The 20251-nt window shown below is 34.8% G+C and overlaps 1 protein-coding gene across 24 annotated transcripts in view; it reads right to left on the bottom strand.

Moving 5' to 3' along the window:
* Positions 1-20251, bottom strand: part of BCAS3 (BCAS3 microtubule associated cell migration factor) — a 576498-nt gene that overhangs the window by 285154 nt on the left and 271093 nt on the right. For 14 of the 24 annotated variants that reach the window (XM_023652946.2, XM_023652947.2, XM_023652943.2 and 11 more), the window contains 4 exons: positions 15493-15537; positions 7702-7826; positions 5594-5759; positions 3536-3636 (listed from right to left, as the gene is read on the bottom strand). In XM_023652946.2, the coding sequence (XP_023508714.1) occupies positions 3536-3636; positions 5594-5759; positions 7702-7826; positions 15493-15537 (437 nt within the window). The remainder of the gene's footprint in view (positions 1-3535; positions 3637-5593; positions 5760-7701; positions 7827-15492; positions 15538-20251) is intronic. The other 10 variants (XM_023652948.2, XM_070227541.1, XM_023652945.2 and 7 more) reach the window with 1 other exon arrangement.

The raw sequence follows: 20251 nt of genomic DNA on the forward strand, positions 1-20251 counted from the left end.
TAAACTATCCCCAAATTTCTTATGATCAAGGCAAAACATTTTTTTGATATTAGATTCTTGACTTTTACTTTTACTGAGCTATACAGGAAGATTAGATTACTACCTGTAAATTCACTTTGCACATATAAATTAATCAATCCACTCAATTAAACCAGGTGAATTTGCTGATATTTGACTTTTTTTTACTTACTCAAAATGGCAATTTCTCACAGTTCAACCTAATAACAGAGTCCTTTCCGCCTCCACAGCGACTTCCCTAGGGAGCATTCTAGTATGATTCAATTTACGATACACCAAAATTCCTCAATTTTTTATCAGTCATTCAATTAATATATGTAGGAAGTGTGACTACAGTTGAGAATACACAATTTGGAGATTTTACTTACTCCACTTTAAAGTTAAGTGAGAAGTCTTCAGTGTTCCAGACAGGTTTCCCTTTCCCTCCCCGACCAGTCACCCCTTTACCACATATGCAGAACTCTGTTTACCAACTGGCAGTGTATTTATTATGATTACAGGGCTGGAAGGGGAGTGGGGATTCCGTGCTAAACATCCTGCTCTCCTGCTCTCTTCTCCCTGAGACAAAGTCTCTTTCCCATTTCCATTTACATCATTCTTTGTCTACTATTATTATAATTTCCGGAGTTTGTACAAGTCAGCTTCACTTGGTCTACAGATCCAAATTCAACCAAACACAAATGTTTGCAACATTTAGAATTTTACTCCAAATGGTTATATTTGAAAATACTTTTAGTAATATATTTATCAAGAAGGTTTAGTAAAACAAAAAACTTTCTGGCATCAGATATGGTATACCCATGTTGTAAGCGGTCACACCACCTTTTCAAATGGCTTCAGTAAAGGGAACTGGAGAGAAAGCAAGAGGGTAATGAGAAAGTTGTCTTAGTGAAGCTCTAACTTGTATAAAGGGCTCAACAGATGGGCAAGTAAAGACATTTCCTAAACTGGCTCCAGCATCGCTTTTGGCAATTGTATTTCAGGCTTTTATTCCTCTGATGCAGATGTTCATGCTTTGTGTATTTAATTGCTTCAGTCAGGTAACACACTGGCATGTCCAGGACTCTCAATCAAACAGCCTTTCTTTATTGAAGAAAACGTAACTTTAAAATCCAGGCTAATTCTGGGCCTCTACCCTCAATGTAAAGAAGCAATATAATAATTATTACAGGATTACCTATCTCTTAGGTATTTTTTTTTACCTATTCAATTATATCCACAGTAACATTTCACAAGATAAAAGAAAACATTAATTACATCTATCACTGGGATACAGATATTACAACGTGGTCAAAATCACAGAGAAGAGGCATTCCATTATTACATCGTGAAGCCTATCACTTGAAAATACGCACTTTTGAGATAAGAAACAAAGGTACAGAATGATGCTTCAACGTATATATTGTTTACAATTTTTCCAGGACTTTAGCATCACTTCATTAACCATAACAACACCTTTATAAAAGCAAGTATTATTATTGATATTTTATATTTATCAAGTTTTTAGAGAGGTGGTTTCGAACTGGAACCCAGGTCTTTTCCTTATTCCAATGCTAGTCCATCTGGAATTCAAAAGGTCTAACATGAAATGCATTATATTACATATTTTAATTAGAAACTGTAAAATCATCAGTGACCACTTTCTGTCAAATTGTCTCTAATTCTTTTCTATTCCAACTCTGCAACATTTCACACGTTTGTCCTGTCTTCTCTACTATATAGCCTTAATCAAAGCCCTCCCATCTTGCTTGAGGATCACTGAGCCTCCACTCCCCTCCCCTCCTCTGAACCTCCTATTATAACACTGTCAGAGTGATCTTTCTAAAACGCAATTCTGATGGTGTCATTCCAATGCTTGAAAACATTTGATGGCTTGCTACTGCCTACGGTGGTGGTTCTTAAACTGTACACCTGGGGATTTTTGTAGTTCTAAGAATTGAACAAAGGTGTTTGGAGCGGCTAAAATCAAGTAATGTCAATCAGCTTAATTCACCAGAAGAAAAACATTAAGGAATAGAGATAGTTGCATTTGTTTTTGCCCATATCTTTTTCTTACATATTTGGGACTTGCTACTGTTTGTGTACTGAACAGCCCTGTCAATATAACAAAACAAAACAAAAACCAATATAAATTCTGAAAAAGTCAACTATACTCAATCCAACATTAGTTAATTTCACCCTTGTTGAGAGGTAGGAGAAACTGTTCTCATGATTTTAATTTGAAATTATAACGTCATGTTTTTTCTAATTCATATGATAGAGTCAAAAATATGCTTAGACAACCTAGAATCTAACAACTCTTATGTACCCTGCTTCTGGAACCAGAAAACCATTCATATATTACCCCTCTGTGAAGGCTGTGGCAACTCATGTCATTGCTCTCATAGTTCAATGTATACCCTTCACTGATGCATCCATCTCATTTTATTTTAGTTTTTTATTAAATGTCTGTCTCCTGAATTCGATAGTGAATTCATCGAGGACAGAAGCAACATACTATTCACGTTTAAATCACAAGTGCCTGACACATAGAGTTAACTCAATAAACACATGCTGGAAGAATCACGCAGTTCAATTACATAAGAGAGCAAGACTGCCAACTATTTGTTACAATTATGGAGTCTCATAACTTTAGAGCAAAGTCAATAAATTTTCTCTGTTTCCAATATAACATATAACACATTATAAACATAAAATAAAATAGCTTTAGAAATATTTTACTTCATGCTATATAATACAGCCAGGGAAGAAAATAAGTTTGATACAACAAAACTCCATTGAAAAGATGTCAATGGTGATTTTTAGGAAGTTTCTTAAAAATATACAGTGCTCAGAGACATCAAGTTAAATTAAGGATCTAGCCAATTCTACAAAATTGAATTATAATTGTAAAGAATTTTTAATTCTGTGACCATAAACTGGATAATAGATATTAAATTGTCTTTTCATGCCTCCCCTACAAAAAAGGCTGTTTCTAGCTCAATGTACATTTTTCTCCTTAAGTAAAAAAAGAACCCAGATCAATCTCTACAAATGTTGGGCCTTCAATATGAAAGTAAACAGACAAATAAAATCCCAATGGAGTTACAATCATTACTTCATTATTGCAAGTAAAATTCTATAAAAATAAATACCTGCTGATGTAGCTTTCATAGTGAAAAGTACTTAATTTTTTTCATGTCAAAAAGAGATACCAAGTCATATGAAAGTTTATTATATCCTAGTATCTTCACTTTTTTTTTAAGCTTTTGAGCCCACCAGATATTTCCCATTAACTTATATAACTCCAGGAGTATATCTCACAGCCAGGGAATATGAACAGCCAGAGGCAGACTTAATGTATGCTAAGGCTTATGGCTTACGTTTGTGTTAAATATCTTATTTGCCTCAGTCTGACTGTTTGTGGCCTATGGCCTATGGACCAGTGGTAATACGCATGGTTGCATTAAGAGTCAGCATTTTAAGATGAAATTTCAAAATACTGTCTGGAAGGAAAAAAACAATGAGAACTACTTACGGCCAGCAAGCAGGAACTGATAATACTGTACTGCATCTGCAGCGAGGAGCAGAGGGTGGTTTGCATTAAATGGTGGTTGCAATTCATTCCATTGAGGAGTTCTAAGGAATGGCAGAAGAATATTAATATTTAAGCTTAAAAGACAGGTTGTAAATCACCATCACTGTCACCACTTACAGACATTGATATAAACTCACACTATCTTTGTAATCATTAAAATGAACTTGTTGGGAGTGCTGAAACCTGAAACACAAGGCCATCTGCTTAAAAAGAATAAAAAGGTGGTAGTGAGTCATACAAATTACACAGAGCCAATATTAGTTTAATAGCAGAAGACCCTCCAATAAGATAGAGAAGACATTCAAAACATTGGACAGAGAGGAAATGTGTAATTCAAATATCAAAACTAAGCAGTTCTAATTTTACCTAATTTCTAACAATTGTTAGAGCTCTCTATTCTTAGAATATGTGTATATTTTAAAACAAAATGAAGCAGGTAAAAGTGGTTTAAAAAAATACAGTTATGTTAATGCTTGACTTATTATAGACCTAATTAGCATCTGAGTTCCAAAATGAGCCACTTATTTCAATAATGATGGTGCAGTAATTTTAATTATATTTGCCTGCTCCTAAACAGCTTGATAAATAAGATATTGATCAGATCAATCCAGTACAGTAAAGTAGTAGTAAAGACTACTGGAGCCTCCAAAAATCAATATAAGAATATTTTAAAACGTCAAAAGGAGAGAGATCGTTTTCATATCCATTTTTGTCTGTTTCCTTCCATACATGTCAGGACCAATTTTTCTGTCTCTGCTGTACCACTGCATACTACATTGAACAGGTTTTCTTCTAGATGCTATTTCCCCCTCTTCTAATGTATTTTATTTCCCCCTCTTCAATGATTACATGCTTTTGAGAAGAACTCTGAAGCTTAATAAACATTTCTACAGTGCTTAACCATTATATCTTGGGGAATTACATCAAAGGAGACCTTCCGATGCATTTATATCAGTGCCCATTCCCCTTAAAGGCTGTTTCAACGTCCTCTCTATTTTCAATGAGCATGAGGCTGGAAATAGGGGAAGCACTCAAGTTCTATATGTGAGATAGAAAAAAACCCAGGTCCTAGAAAAGGTAACACAAAGATGCAAGGAGAAAGTAGTTAAAGAAGAAGTATTCTCCAAGGCATGTACCAAAGACGATTGAAAACATATGACTACACAAAAATTTGTACATGAATATTCTTAGCAACATAACTCATGACAGCTGAAAAGTGGGAATGTCTACCAACTGATGAATGAATAAACAAAATGTGGTATATCCATGCAATGGAATATTATTTGGCCATAAAAAATGAAGTTCAGATATATACTACAACATGGATGGACCTTGAAAATATTATGTGAAGAAAAGGAAGTCAGATGCAAAAGGTCACATTTTGTATGAATCCATTTATATGAAATGTCCAGAACAGGCAAATCCATAGAGACAGAAAGTAAGCTGATGGTTGCCTAGGACTGAAGGGTTGGGGGAAAATGAGGAGTGACTGCTAAGGTGTACAGGTTTCTTTTGGGAGTAATTAAAATTGCTTGTGGTGACCAGTGCACAACCTAGGGAAAATTCACTTTCAAATGGATGAATTGTTATACGTAAATTATATCGCAATTAAAAAAGAAATGAAATATCAATATACCCAACAACAGGGATGAATCAAAATAATTTTGCTAGGTGAAAGAAGCAAGATAAAGAGTACACACTCTATGATTCCACTTACATAAAATTCTAGAAATCGCAAACTAATCTATAGTGACAGACAGCAGATCAGATGTCGCCCGAGGCTCGCTGGGCATATTACCAGGTAGGGAGAAAGAAGGGCAGGAGGGAGAGATTACAGAGATCCACAGGAAAACATTTGGTGGCGATGGATATATTTATAATGTTAATTATGGTGATGGCTTCAGAGCTGTATACATATGTCAAACCTTATTCAAATTGTACACTTTTAGTATTTTATAGCTCAGTAAAGCTGTTAAAAGAAAAGAAAGTAGGTATTACCTAACCAGAGTCCAGCTGGCTCGAGGTGATGTCACCATTTCCAGTGGGGTGTCATCGCTGATCTTGGGGGCAGTGCTAAGTGGTCGTGGCTCCATCATGTGCTCCACTAAGGTCCCATAACAGCTAATAATGTAGAGGGATTCAACTACAACTTGTTTGGACTGATCTACAAACAGAAAAACAGAACCTAGATGTGTGATAATGGCAAAAAAGGAGCCCAGCATAATTTTTACAAGTTATTGACCTTTCAATCTGTCCCGGAGGATGCTGAGAGAAAAGAAGAAGGTAGGAACTTTTTCACATGGTGCCTGCTCCTTGCCTAAAGGTTGCCTCTTATAAGTAGACGCTATTGCATATGAAATTCTTTATGCCATCAAAATATTTTTAAATCTTGAGCAATTTACTTCAAGAATGATGTGAATACACTCAAAATTCTAATACAGTGAAACAATATTTTACTAAGCCTTTTTTATTTGTCTGCAATGTAATTTGTCCCACACTATGAAAAAGGAATGATATCAGGTGGGACAGGGAAGGACTGACTGAAAAGGAACACTGTATGGACAAAGCTTTAGTTACCCTGGATGGACCAACTCAACTGCATAAGAGGCTCTTTGTATGCCTAAATCAGCCTAACTTCTCATTTATTTTGCCTCAGAAAACCTTCTCTTCTAAATTTCTAGATTAAAACAAACAAATGAAAAACACACACGTTTTCCTCCTGCAAATCCTCTTCCTTAATTTCTTTCAATGGGATCACTGGCCCCCATGGTAAATGAAGACCAGTAATACTTCCAAGTCAGGTGCTCAATATGGATCTAATCAAATGACTTTATAAGGAGTACACATGTCCTCACTACCAAAACAGGTTTAGTCCTCTATCTTGGGTTTTACAGTAAACTTAGGAGCATATAAAACCACTCATGAATGCTGGGTGGGTCACTTATCTCAATGCCAGAGGAATCAATTACAGCTGATTCGGGAAAATGGCTAATGACCAGGCAGTGGAACATAAAGGAGTAGCAAGTTAAAAGGGTAATTAGAACAGAAGGGAGAAGCATTTGAAATCGAGCTTCAGAGGGTTTTAACTAGTAACAAAAAGTCATTTCGATAGCATCATTAAAGCTAAGGAGGTAACAAAAAAATAAAGATGGGATAAGAAAATGGAAGGCTTGCGTACTTTACTGTATCCTCTCCCACTTAGGTAAGGAACCTGCTGTGCCTGAGATCCTATTTCCAAGGAAAGGGCCACTGAAAGGCGATAACAAGGGAAAAGGCTGATGTCTGACTGCCAGGATTAAGCGTAAAAGAGAGCCATTTTGCCAAGAACAATACGGCCTGTGGAACTAGTCAGAGAAGTGCCTCGTTAACAACTCAGTTTGTGACCTACTTTAATAGACTAAAATAATGAGAAAATCTTAATATTCAAAATTCAGTACTTTGTCCATGAGTATGGGCATTCTCTTCTACACAGAAACATTAAGGAATCCTATACTAAAATATAAACATTTTAGATCTTGATGCTGGTGATCAAAGAAGGGATTAAGCAAAAAATTATATAAATTCAAAGGAGCAATGGTTACCATAAAAGATGACCATTATTTCTGAGGAAGAGCTTGTTTTTATCTTTTAATTTATGACGTGGCAGAGCTGTTGTTGGTCTTGGTGTTTTTTGGGGCAAGATTTAGCATTAAAAAACTTAGGATCAAACTATGCTACCATCACCTACCAACTAGTGCTTTTAGCTAAGATATTATTCAGCTTACTGGTCTCATATTCTTCATCTCTAAAAATGGAGTGAAGTTAGCTTGCCAAAACTGTAAAAGCTACAAAAAATGGTATGGAATTGACAGTGTTAAGAATGCCTTAGACTGTTGCCAAGAAAACAAAATAAAAACCCTCAATGAGCAATTTTTTCACATTTCTAGTGAGAGAATAGCCTTTCTTCTAGACTAGGCTTGAGTAGTTGAGCAGAGACACGCTAATTAAATGGAAAAACTGGTTTCTAGAATATTGGCTTCAACATTATTCAAGGAGGATTGCTATGAATTTTCCTCAAGAAACAAAAACTACAAATGGCAACTTTAAGCTTCAGTAACAATACGTACCTTTTTCCCTTTTCAGACCTGCATTATTTGCAAACCATGATCTAGATGTCCCAAACATGGCAGCCACACAAAATTCTCCGCCCATTGATTTGCTGGGTGAAATTTGTGGAGGTGGTTTAACTTTGCTTAAAAAATAAAATGAGAGTTAAAAAATTACCATGATGAAATCACAGTCCTCGAGACAATGATGCATTTTCCTTAAATTCTACCGCTAAGTATGCAAACCCTCCAATGTGGACATGCATTTTGCCTTAAGTGCTAACTGGCGGTGTGAGACTGTTCTGCAGTGGAAGTGAAATTAGTTCAAAGTTTCAGAGTATTATCAAAACAGCAACTTCTAAGACCAATAAAAATTAACTCCTTTCTGAAGGATGTGCTGGTAAAGTCCAAGTCACTTCTTTTCAGGTAGATAACTTTTCCCTGGAGATTTCAAGTGGAACAATAGAACCAGCAAAAACATCTTACGATTACAAAATAGTTTCTCATTTCATTTTGATATATAAGATGTGGGATTGACAATACAGGTGAATGAAGACAGCATGTATGAAAACGGCAAGATGATACAGAATGAAACCCTGAAAATGCTCTTGGCCACAATGCTATGCAGAGTCAGACAACATAAGGGAAGAAGACCTAACGCTCTAATGCAACTATATTCACTGATCTTCCTATCTGCTGTTGATTTTTTCTTCATAGATTTGTGAAAATGATGTGTCTATTTTCGTTCTGTTTCTCATTTGTTTGAGGACACGATAAGTAACTGCTGCTACTTCACATATAAAAAAGTACTAGCTTTCCTCTTTGTTTTCCCCAAATCAGCTTTCATATCATCAGCTTCTAATATCAACCTTTCATCTTCTTTCAAATCTTACATTTCTCTTCTCTTCCCATTTGTCAAAGACTTCCCCAAAGCTCATTAGCAATTCTGCCAACCACCTTAGATAAATGGTAGTGTTATTTTGTCTAATTCCTAGACCAGAAAATGGCCTCACTGTACATCAGTCAAGATCACAGCCCAGCTGGGGCACAAGAATAACAGACTTCTGATGCTTCTACTCTGCTAGTCACTCTCCAATGTCAAATAGCATTATTTCTACCCTCTGTTGCTCACTATCCATTATCTCTTTATCTTTTAATAAAGTGTGGTTGGATGGAGAAAGATTGGTTTTCGGAGTCAGGAAGAAACTAATCTGAATACCAATGCTGCCACTAATTAGCTGTGTCTCTTTTAGTTATTTAACCTCTCAGAACTCAGACTACTGCTATATAAAATAAAAATAGTAATGTCTACCTCACAGGGTTATTTTGAGGGTTATTATATTTGTTCTCAAAGTGTGGTCCCTGGTTAGTAGTACCACTTGGGAAGTTCTTAGACATGCAAATATTCGTCAGGCCACACCCCAGACCTACTGAAGCAGAAACTCTGGGGGTGGGGCCTAACAATCTGTTTTTTAACAAGCCCTCCAGGAGATTCAGGTGCATGCTCAGGTTTAACCACTGTATTAGTTAAAGTGCATAAAGCTCTCAGGGCAGTGTCTTCCCATATAGTACTCAACAATGTCAACTCTCTTCTACATAGCACACAGCCTTCACCTAATTTTCAAAAATCAGACTTCACTTTGGCAACTCAGTTTCCAGGTCCTTACAACCCTTGAAACAGTCTCTCACATATTCCACTTTCGTAGACTTCTGCTAAGACATGTTCGCGCTAGGGAGAGCAAAACGTCTCAATCAGAGGCCACTGTGATTGGTCCTTTTGGTCTCTCCTTTTGTACCAAATCCATGGTAATGCACAGTGCCATATACAAAAAGGCCTCTTTTTCCATCATTACCATTTCTTAAACATTTCGTATCAATACCCATAAAAATCACATCCATGCCTAAAATACCAAAACCAGTCACAGCTAGACTTCCACTGACAGGAAATAAAGACATAGTTTTTAAAAAAGTTTCTGTGAGGAAATGAATCTGGTTCTATGATCAGTTTCACGCCTCCCTTGCATTTGCCACAATTGCAATAACCTACGGACAGAAAAGACTCCCCTCCATCTAACCTGAACCAACACGCCCCTTCCAGGGCATCTGCGTCAGCGCTGACCTTTCTGGTTACGATGCTCTCTGTTGGACTACCTTAGAATGTAAATTTCCCTTCAAAGCCTTTCTTTCCATCACCAAACTACTATCATTGAGCTGTTAAGTTCCTGTAACCAGTAGCTTTTAAGTTCCCTTGGTCATTTTTAACCTTAGGAGTTTTGGGAGTTTGGAGGAAGGAGGAGAGAGAAAAACCATTCCAGAATTTTTTTGAAAGTTGTTCCCAATTGTGTGATAATGTGTTTTTTACTAGAATCATCTTCAGGGAACAATAATACCACAATGTACAAACAAGCTTCACAAGGACAAAAATCAAAGCTCTTTGCAAATTACTGAATGCTATTTTTGTTGTGTTTTTTTAAGTCATGTCGTAAGCAACAAGATAAAAAGTGAGCATGCCACTTTTTAAGGAGACTATGATACATCTAAAGTATGCATCCTAAAGAGACTTAAAAGTGGTTGCTGCTGGGCTGAATAGTTACATTTATAACATAATAATAAAAAGGAGAAACATGATAGGACATCGATTTAGTCTTTGGCCATGCAAAAATATTTCCTGAATGTTTATTAGCTTATAGTCTAATCAACCAATATCAAAAGCTAAAATCTCTTACATGTCTATAATGTTACACATACCTGAGCTTCTAAAAACACAACTAAAAAGCATCAACACAATACCATTTTACATAAACTCATTATTTCCTGCAGAGAATACTATCTTATGGTAAAAGTATCCTTAAAATTATGGAAGGAATAGTCATTTTTATTCTTATACTTCATTATTTCTTCTTTTCCCTCTGATAGGGCCTTAATAAATCACATTAGTAAAAGTTTGTGTTTAATAAGCAATCAAAAAAGTTTTCATCCCTGAAAATAACCTGCTACCTCCTACATGACATAGTGCTCTGGACTGGGTATGGAGCATATTTGATGAACAAATTCATAATGAGTTATTTCTATCATCAATACATTTGGAATGACTGTGGTATTTAAGTAAAATAGAACATAAAAATATGTGCGAGTGTGTATAAGACTTTCAAAAAAATAAAAAGAAATAATCTAAAGAAAAGACTACTATTAATAAAGAATTTTCTATGTGATATATTCAAAAGGAGAAAATTTAACTTTGACTCAATGTGTCCTTCATCCTAAGTTTTAAAAAGACCAAGACCAGGAATGCTGGGCGGAAGCAGAATCGAACTTCTCCACAATGACCCAAAATATCCCTATTGCAAAATAATCTCTTTTTTTGTTGGCGAAAAGATAAAATATTGAAACATGATACATATGTGAAAGGAATAAATGAAAAAAGAGCTAGTCTTGTAAATCAAGTTCACTTAAAGATGGGTGACCCCACCATTTTAGGAAAGCACTCTAATACTAGCCTTTCTTTCTTTCTTCCTCTCAACATTTCCCTGTGTCCTCTGAAAGGTCTTAATAAATCCCATTATGAAACATTTGCAAGTTAAAAAGAAAACCTCTGGGTGTTTGGAGGCCTTCTCTCATTTATTTATTAATTTACTAAATTAATAATATGACGTAAAAAATACAATATCAATGTACATGGGTGTCCAGACAAAATTGTGTTGATTATGGTTATAAATGAGAACAAAACATACTGACAGTGCTGACGGCCTCCTTTCTACTGAGAACTCCTGCTTTTTACTCCCTTGAGCCCATCATAATTGACCCCATGTGCAAAAATTAGAAAGAAAAATTTGGCTTGTGAGCAAAACATAAAGGAAAAATGGAATAAATTCAACTTTCACTATATCAGGTAAAACAATGATCATAAAACATCATATTTACTAAACTTGATACAAGAGAACATAATCAAAAGTAAAATAAACATATGAAGAAACAAAAAAACAAAACAAATAACGTGCAAAAGTAAAACTCAGGAGTTTAACATTTTGTCATTTCTTCTGGGAGACTTAATCATCTAACCATAGAATGAGAATCATTTTTACTGCCATCAGAAGTTCTGGGGACATTAAGATTATGACATCTTTAAAAATATTTACAAAGACTATTGAAGTTACCCATTGGCTTTTACAGTATTATGTAATCCAGTCAGATTAACATATTGAATTTCTCTTGCCTGTTTTTTTTCTCCACCCTCTATTGCAAAGAGAAAACAAAAAGCAAAATTCTAATGACATCTGCTTTAAAATTATAGGAAATTGATGTCCATCTGGATAATTTTCCTATGACCTATAGAATAGGACATAAGTGATGTCTGTGGATGGCATGAAAAGCAGCAGTGAGGTCCAGTGGCTTGTTCAGAAGGACACAAGCATGGAAAGAGCTAAACTGAAATAGAGGCACCATTTCTTCCCTTTTCTAAAACATAAGAGTGCAGTCAATATTTCAGTTTAAATGTTAGACACAATATTGATATAAGAATTGTAAGTGGTATAATGTCTTTGTGTTAAAGAAAAAAAAATTTTTATATTCCTTACCATGATTAACCTTTTAAAAGGAATTTAGAAGTTTTCTCTCATTCTCAACTTTATTTTTCTAAAATAAGAACTAAGAAGGAAACTGAAAGTATTTTATTTTAAATAAAGATATTAATAATATATCTAAAATTATTCTATCATAAATTATTCTTAAAGATCTAATAGATTTACGTAAACTTTGCAGATGAGAAAAGATTCTCCTCTTCATAGGTCTTTCCTTCCAAAAATGAAATTATAAGTTTTTTAAAATTAAGAACAAGGTTAGTTTAAGTGAACTATTAATACATAGATTGAATACTCTCAGAAAGTGCTAATTAAAACTTTAAACATAATTTGACATGTAAGTTTTAATTCTTCTTTAAAATTAACTTTATATAATACAAAGAGAGTTTATGAGTAAGGCATATATTCGAATGGACTACCTTTTGTCCACACTGTTGTGTATATACTTTGTCTTTTGATAAACAATTCAAAAATACCAGTAGCTTAAACACAATACTATATGCACATTAGGAGCTCAATAAATACAAATACTTGTCAATAAATATTGAAAGCAAAATTCATTTAAAAAAATTTACAATGCTTATTTCACTTAAAATTTCTGTAGTAAAAATACATCGTACGCGTGATTCTTTTACATTATTTATACAGTCATTAGAACTCAAATATCCAGGAGGATATACAATCACTGGAATGCATAACATGGCTAAAATGTCGAAGATGGTCCACGTCCACATAGTTAACTTTCCAACAAGCTCATTTTGTTATCAAAGAGAAGGACATCATTTTAAACTAACTCAACTGAAACTGCATGAATTTAAACAATTAAACCAGTTTGTCAAAGAAAGAAGAGTTAGTAGAAACTGTGATCTATTAAAAGCAAAATCTTAGCTAAATATAAATGGTGCAACTTGAAAGTAATAAGAAACTTTGCATGAAATTTACATATTTTAAGAACTGTAAAAATTTCATATTCTTCCAAAATACAAATATTACTCTACAATTGGAAGTACTATAAACATGTTTATTTAGCATAATGTTTTATTTCAGAACAGTAAATAAAAACATTCTCAGGGTGAATGCTAAATATCATGGAAAAATAGCAAAAACTGTTAAAACAAAGAAGCTCTTACAAACAACATGGAAGAAGTTGTCAAATTTATATTCATTTTGCTGCCTTAATTTGAGGTTTCATTAAGATCTTAATGGGAAAAACATGCACCACTAGTAAAGGAACGTATTTTAAAGAGGATCTTTTAGGCTAGTATAAGTGACTAAAAACGAGTTTCTTGTGAGCTAACGATGGCATCAAACAAACCACAAAGCAGTCTTCTAAAAGACAGGCAATGATTTAAATGTCTACTATATTTCATATATCCCTTTCTTTAATCTGGCTCTTTTAATCTTGTTTCAACCTCAAATCATTTCTGGTTGACAAGTGCTTTTGCTTAAATTTGAGGAGCACATAAGCTGTCGAAGGAATGGACTTTTCTTATTTAACATAGAACATTTGTTACTCCCTCTTTACATCTATGCTAAAACTTCAATCTTTATTAACGTACTAAAACTCTTTTCTTTGTACTTGGATTGAGAAATTTACCCTATGATGGAATTTAATTCTAAGTTTAGGCTACAAAGAAAGGTTGTCGTATGTTGAATCTGGTATTTAAAAACTGACTGCTCACTAGAAGCTCTTAAGGAAGATCCATGTATCTTATTTGTTTTTGTGGAAGAAACCTGGTTAACAAAGAGATACAGATTGACTTTCACGGAACCCGGACTCATTTATACCCTGAACTTGTCTAGAATGGTTTCACAATCTGTGTCCTAATTCTGATGCTGTGTTTCACAGAGGAAGTTTTTATAATGATTTGTCACCCTATTCTTACATGATAATGAAATTTTCAGATGGTCCTGTGGCATGTGAACGCTGAAATTAGTTTGTGTCAAGTTATACTATACCTTTAAAGAACTACTTAAGCTTCTTTTTATCCAAGAGAAAAAAAGATGGGGAGGTTTTTTCCTAGTGTAATGGGATCCTATGAACAATTCCCAGTAGCAGTAATGAGAATTACACATATATGTGCAGAACTCTGTTAAGTATTCTGACTAAATTTATAAAATTGATATCACTTACATTCTCCAAAACTTCCTTTTGGCTCACTTACCCTTAGCAGCAAAAAACATGATTTGATTTAAAGAAGCTTCTTTTCAAAAATAGTATTTTCCCCTTGAACAAGAAAAGAAATAGTAGCAGTAGCAGCAAACATTTATTGAGCTCTGAATATGTGCCAGGCACTGTTCTAAGCAATTTATGTTGTCAGTTTATTTAATTCTCACAATGAACCTATGAGGTAGGTGCTACTGGTAACTCCATTTAATAGATAAGGAAATCAAGGAACAGAAAGGTTTTAGAAAATTATCCAAGATCATATAGGTGGTAAGTGTGTGAGCTGGGATTTAAGACCTAGGCAGCCTGATTCTGGAGCCCTGACTCTTACCCATTATGCTAAACATATTATACCAGGTTCTAAACACATTCTACTACACATCTTTACATAGAAGTATTAAATATATTCTGTTTCTTTTCTATGATCATAATGTCTAAGACTGACAAAGTTGTATTTTACGCTTTGTTATATAAGAATTTACTAAACAAGTAAGTTAATGTGAGTAGGTGCTAATAACTCAAAATGATAAATTATTTAGGAGTTTTTGTGTGAAGGAGAAATTTCCTCATCATGTAGCTCCTTAAATACCTAAATGATTCAAAACAGAACCGACTCTTGTTCCTTTGGTACCAAATAAAATGCAGTAAAAATTTATAGAGTATTTTTAGTATACCTTAAATATATTTATATTTCAAAATAAATCACGTCTTCATATGTTCAGCTTGACATGTAGTGAACTTCTATCACTATAACACGCAAAGCTTTAAACTTGAGTGTTAGCCTTGTCTTTTAATATACACTAGCATTAGAAGAGAATTCTTCTAATTTCTTTTTTAATATTAATCTCTGATTTTTTTATTTGACTTTTCAAGAAATGAAGTGAAACCAAGAAAACTGCTCTTTTAAAGCTTAAATATCAACATTCATGTCCCATTTACAAATAATTCAGTAATTCGGTGCATCTATCTGTGATCAGGCCATGCAAGTGAAAACAAAAGTACAAAACAGAGTTACTTTCTGAGAGTACAGCAAATGAAGTAGGCATGCGGGACTGAACTGGGACTCACCATGGAGCTTTTATGGAAAAACACCCCGCTCCAAACAGATAAGGCCTTCATGGAAAAGGGGGGAAAATGCACAAAAAATTAGAGGAAAACTCATTTAACATTAACAAATACATGTATATCATACTGTGATAGAGTATGGATAAAATAACTGAAAAAATTAGTAATCATTTGCAGCTCTGCTGTGGATACTAACGAGTCTGACAGAACCAATAAACCGAATGATCCGTGGTAACAAGTCCCTTAGTTTTCACAGGGTTAGATATTTCAAAATGTTCTCTTTCTCCCCCTTTTCTGGAGCACCCCTGTAGGGTTCCTAAGGAAAAATAAAATAAAGTTCACTTCTGAGGCCCTTTAAAACAAAGTACAAGTTAAATGGAATAATCGGATGGAGAAAACAGTAGGATCAGTAGCCACAGGTGTGTGGTTGCATGATAGAAAATGTTTAAAACTAACTGAAGATAACTCAATAAAAAACTCTGACAAGCACTGTTTGCTGTTCACCAGTTGCAGTCTCAGAACCACAGAAAGAAAGCTTCTATTTTCTAAGCTGCTTATTTACAGTAAGTTGAACTGCATATTGCTGTCCAAAGGAACAAACACTAGATACAAGTAGTATGATTTATTTCCATGTAGCGTCACATTTCAGGAAATTAGCATTTCTCTTAATGGTGACCTAAGAGGTTAGTTTCCTCTACCTGGCCTGCATTGGGCTAGGCAAGAATACAGTAAACTAAAGCCACAATTGCTTGTTTTCAATACAGCTGGGGATGCAAAGTCAGACTTCAATGTAACACACATTTCTTCTTAATATTCTCTTCACAGCATTTAAGGCATGCTATGAATATTTGCACACAAAGAAGACTGACTGATTTAATTATATCCAAAACCAAATGTTGCCGTAGCATCTGACATTTGGAAGGAAGACATAACAAACAAATCGAGAAGGAAAGCACACTGGCAAAACTTGGGTATTTTTCTTCTTCAACTTTAGTGCTAGGAACATAAAAAATCCTGCTAATTAGCATTAATCTCCCAGTGAATTGAGCGTATTTGACCACAAACTGAAACTTGAGGAAAATGTTTTCACAGCACTGAGTACAATTCTGAGGACTAAAGCACAGAAGATACAAAGAAGGGAACAGAAAAAAGATACTAATTAGAAGAATGAGTGAGATGGAAGAACTGAGATATTGAAAAAAACAAAAGAAAAAGAAACTTTAGGGAGGGTGTCAACACAAAGCAAAGAAATCTCTCACAGTTAATGGCAAGACCACAATCAGAGATATGATGTCATCATCCATATTTAAAACAGTGGATTTCAAACTTTTTTTGACTGTGATCCACAGAAATACATTTTAAGGTGCAAGCTGGTATGTACGTGAACACACAACTTGAAATAACACAAACTGAAACAACCATTTAAGGAATGTGTGTTTTATTTGTAAACAACTTCATTTTCTATTTCAACGTTTTGCAGACATTAATGTTGGGATTTAGTTACATGAAAATTAATGCATATTCTAACAGTAGGTCTGACTGGGGCCTGAGGTTTGATATTTCTAACAAGCTCCTAGGTAATGTCAAAGCTGCCTATTCGCAGAACCAGTAGCAAAACTGCATGTTATTCTACTCTATTTCATTAATGAAAAAAAAAGCTAGTCACCATCTCCTTATCTGATTTCATGATTCACTAATTACATCGGAAACAAAATGTTACTGGAGCTCACCCTGCACTTGGACAAACACCACTTTAAATAACTGAGACCACTTAAAGACTCCAATCTCCCAATACCATCGTAATGCCCTGAAGAAATGATCAGAAAATGGAAGGTTCAATACGTTTCCACATGCCCACAAATACTTCCAAAATGAAGATCACACAGTAATCACGGCCCTTTAATTTTCTTCATTCGGCAGGACACCTGAAATAATGCAACAGCTCGAATGATTCTAACAGAAGTGCTTGGGATCTGGAACATCTAGCCATGAGTTACTCTTTAGCGTATATTGTGTCAACTCTGGACAGTCTCCTATCTCATTCCAAATATCAGAATACAGCTGATTCGTTGTAAATAATTTGAAAGTTTTATCTTAGTCCTTTATGACTTAAACGGCTTCTCTATTAACCCCAAACATCAACCAAACAAAAATGAAACGAAACCTGAAAGTTTCTACATTTCAAAAGACCAGCTAATGTTCCCCACCTATAGAGCCAGCAAATACCTTTTTCCAGTTTAGGTTTCCTTATGGACAAAAAGAAAACATACATTAGCCAAACGAATTAAACACAAGCTTAAAAAACAAATCTCCTAGCTTTTCCTTTCCAGGCAACAGCAGCGTGTTACCAACAAGAAGATTTCTACGGCCATTTCCTTCCACGCAATCCCAAAATGCACTGTTAATTCTCCAGACACTGTAGTAAACAGGCCTGTACTAAATATAAATAGCAGCTCTGTCACGTTTAAAGACAATACGGTTCTCACTGTTCACAACATAAGCCAGTTGTGTGAGTTAAAAGTTATCGTTCTACAATCAAATAAGGATCTACTGGCTCACACAGCTCAAGGAGAAAAGAGAGGCTGGGGAAACAGGAGGAGGACCCGCTTTAGTATGTGTACTTGGCATGTTTCCAGTCTAGACACCCACTGCTTACCCACTCCTACAAACTGGACCTCTGCCACATACATGTAAAAGAAGAGCCACGAACTCCAAAGAATTAGAGTGACTGACGTAATCACTAACTTTGTATGGGTAGTGTCAGCTGTTCTTTTGAAATGTGCCTGCTTCATCTTTCCTCAGTAGCAAAAGAATGAAAATATAAAGTCACAAAGGACAAGTCCATGATCCAGCTGTCTTCACCTATGACTTTCCTCTCCTCCTCCAAAATCCCACAGTTGCAGTTTTATATGGGGGTGGATGGAAGGAGGAAAAGAGCATGTGAGTGGGAGTGTACGTTGAGTTAAAATTGTCTTCACTAACATATGCAACTCAAATGATCATATTCAGATATCAAGAATTTGTATGTTTTTCAAACACTATTAAGTTTCAGCAGGTTTAACAATCCTGTCATATAAAACCTATTCACTTTGTCATGATTATATACTTTTAAAGCTGAATTCTGAATGAAAAACATCAGGGTTGGCCAAGAGATTAAAAATCCAGAAATATTATTATAGACTTATTTATAGTCCAGCGTGAAATGACTTGGCCTTTGGTTCTCAAAGAGTTTCTTCTGGAGATTCTCAGAAGACAGGAAGGAATTAAGTTTTATATCATATCATTAATGCTATGTAAGTCTTTAAACTCTGGTTCATTTTGTTGAACGCTACACAGCAACACAAAAGCTTTGGTCTTACTAGCTAAAAGCAAGGCAAATGTGAAGATTTTTTAAACGTAAGGAAAAAGGGATTTGATTTGCTGAAATTCTCTATAAGTTGATTCTTAGTGCTAAAAGGTATTAATAATGATTAGGTTCAATCATCATCACAGGTAAAGAAATAGTTGGAGTCTAAGAGAAAAAGTCTATAAACATACTCTGAAAGTCCTATTTTTCAACTGATCATGTCCTATGAGAATTCAGGCATTACCATTTAACAGACATCAGAATGAGCTCATATAAATATTAAATGTACTAAATAGGGAAAAAGTAGAGAATAGGCTATATACAACATTACGAGGAAAATCGTAAAGTAAAGCCTAATTCTCTAACAATATATTCTAGGAACTCTAATGGCTCTGATACATTTGGTGCACCCCCTGGTCAATCAGGAACTGAAATGGACTCACATTTCCCACAAACATATAAGCAAATTACTCTTCATATTTTCAAGCGTTACTTTTAATTTTTCATTAATATAATTTTAATGGTTCCCTACTAAAGAAAACAGCACTGCTGGCTTTCAAATTATTGATCTGTAGAGCAAATTAAAGCTGAGATTGACAGGTAAACTGTCTAATTTGAGATCTGTTCAACAAGCAAATTTAAACTACAAACTCAAGATCTTCATTAGAAAAACATTAGACATTGTTCAAATTCTGCCAGATGTGGCATAAGAGAGACTAGAATAGCATAATAATCGTCATATTCTGTAGAAAGCTATGCCTCCTGACCTGAAATATAGCATATAGAAGACTTCATCCAAAAAACAACTCCACAGATTTATGGCAAAATGGAATAAACAACGGTGCGGTTTAACTACACTGATTTAGCACCAGAATTGGAAACTCAAACTATGGTAAGTATAATGGACATGTAGACATATTTACATCCTTTCTAATGAAAGTACACTGTCCATTATTTTATATCTGGAGCCAAACATTTATAACTTAGCTATGAAGAACTAATACCTAGACAAGACAGGGCTGGGAGGTGGAGCACTACCGTCTGCTATTGTATCTGCTGAGTCCTTCTCCAAATCTTTTCATTTAATTCTCAGTTTCTTCAAGGCCTACTATATGCCAATGTCATCTACTCACTTAGCGAAGTTTGATGGCAGATTTGGTCTTCAAACTTCAATTAGAGATAATCAAATAAATGCCATTAAATGCTTCCATTTCTAACTAAGAATGATCACCTACGTTTTCTAAATGGAGGTCTTAGCACTGGCCTAGGGCTCAACAGCGAGTGAGACTCGGAATTAGGTAATGAGATCAAGGACTCAGTGGGAACTCATACACGTAAGGCTGAAGGATTATAATCCACACATATAAACTTTTACTTTTCACATGAAGAAACTTACCTAGACCACACTAGTAATAG

The sequence above is a fragment of the Equus caballus genome, chromosome 11, assembly GCF_041296265.1.
Source record: "Equus caballus isolate H_3958 breed thoroughbred chromosome 11, TB-T2T, whole genome shotgun sequence".
NCBI classification, from domain to species: Eukaryota; Metazoa; Chordata; class Mammalia; order Perissodactyla; family Equidae; genus Equus; species Equus caballus.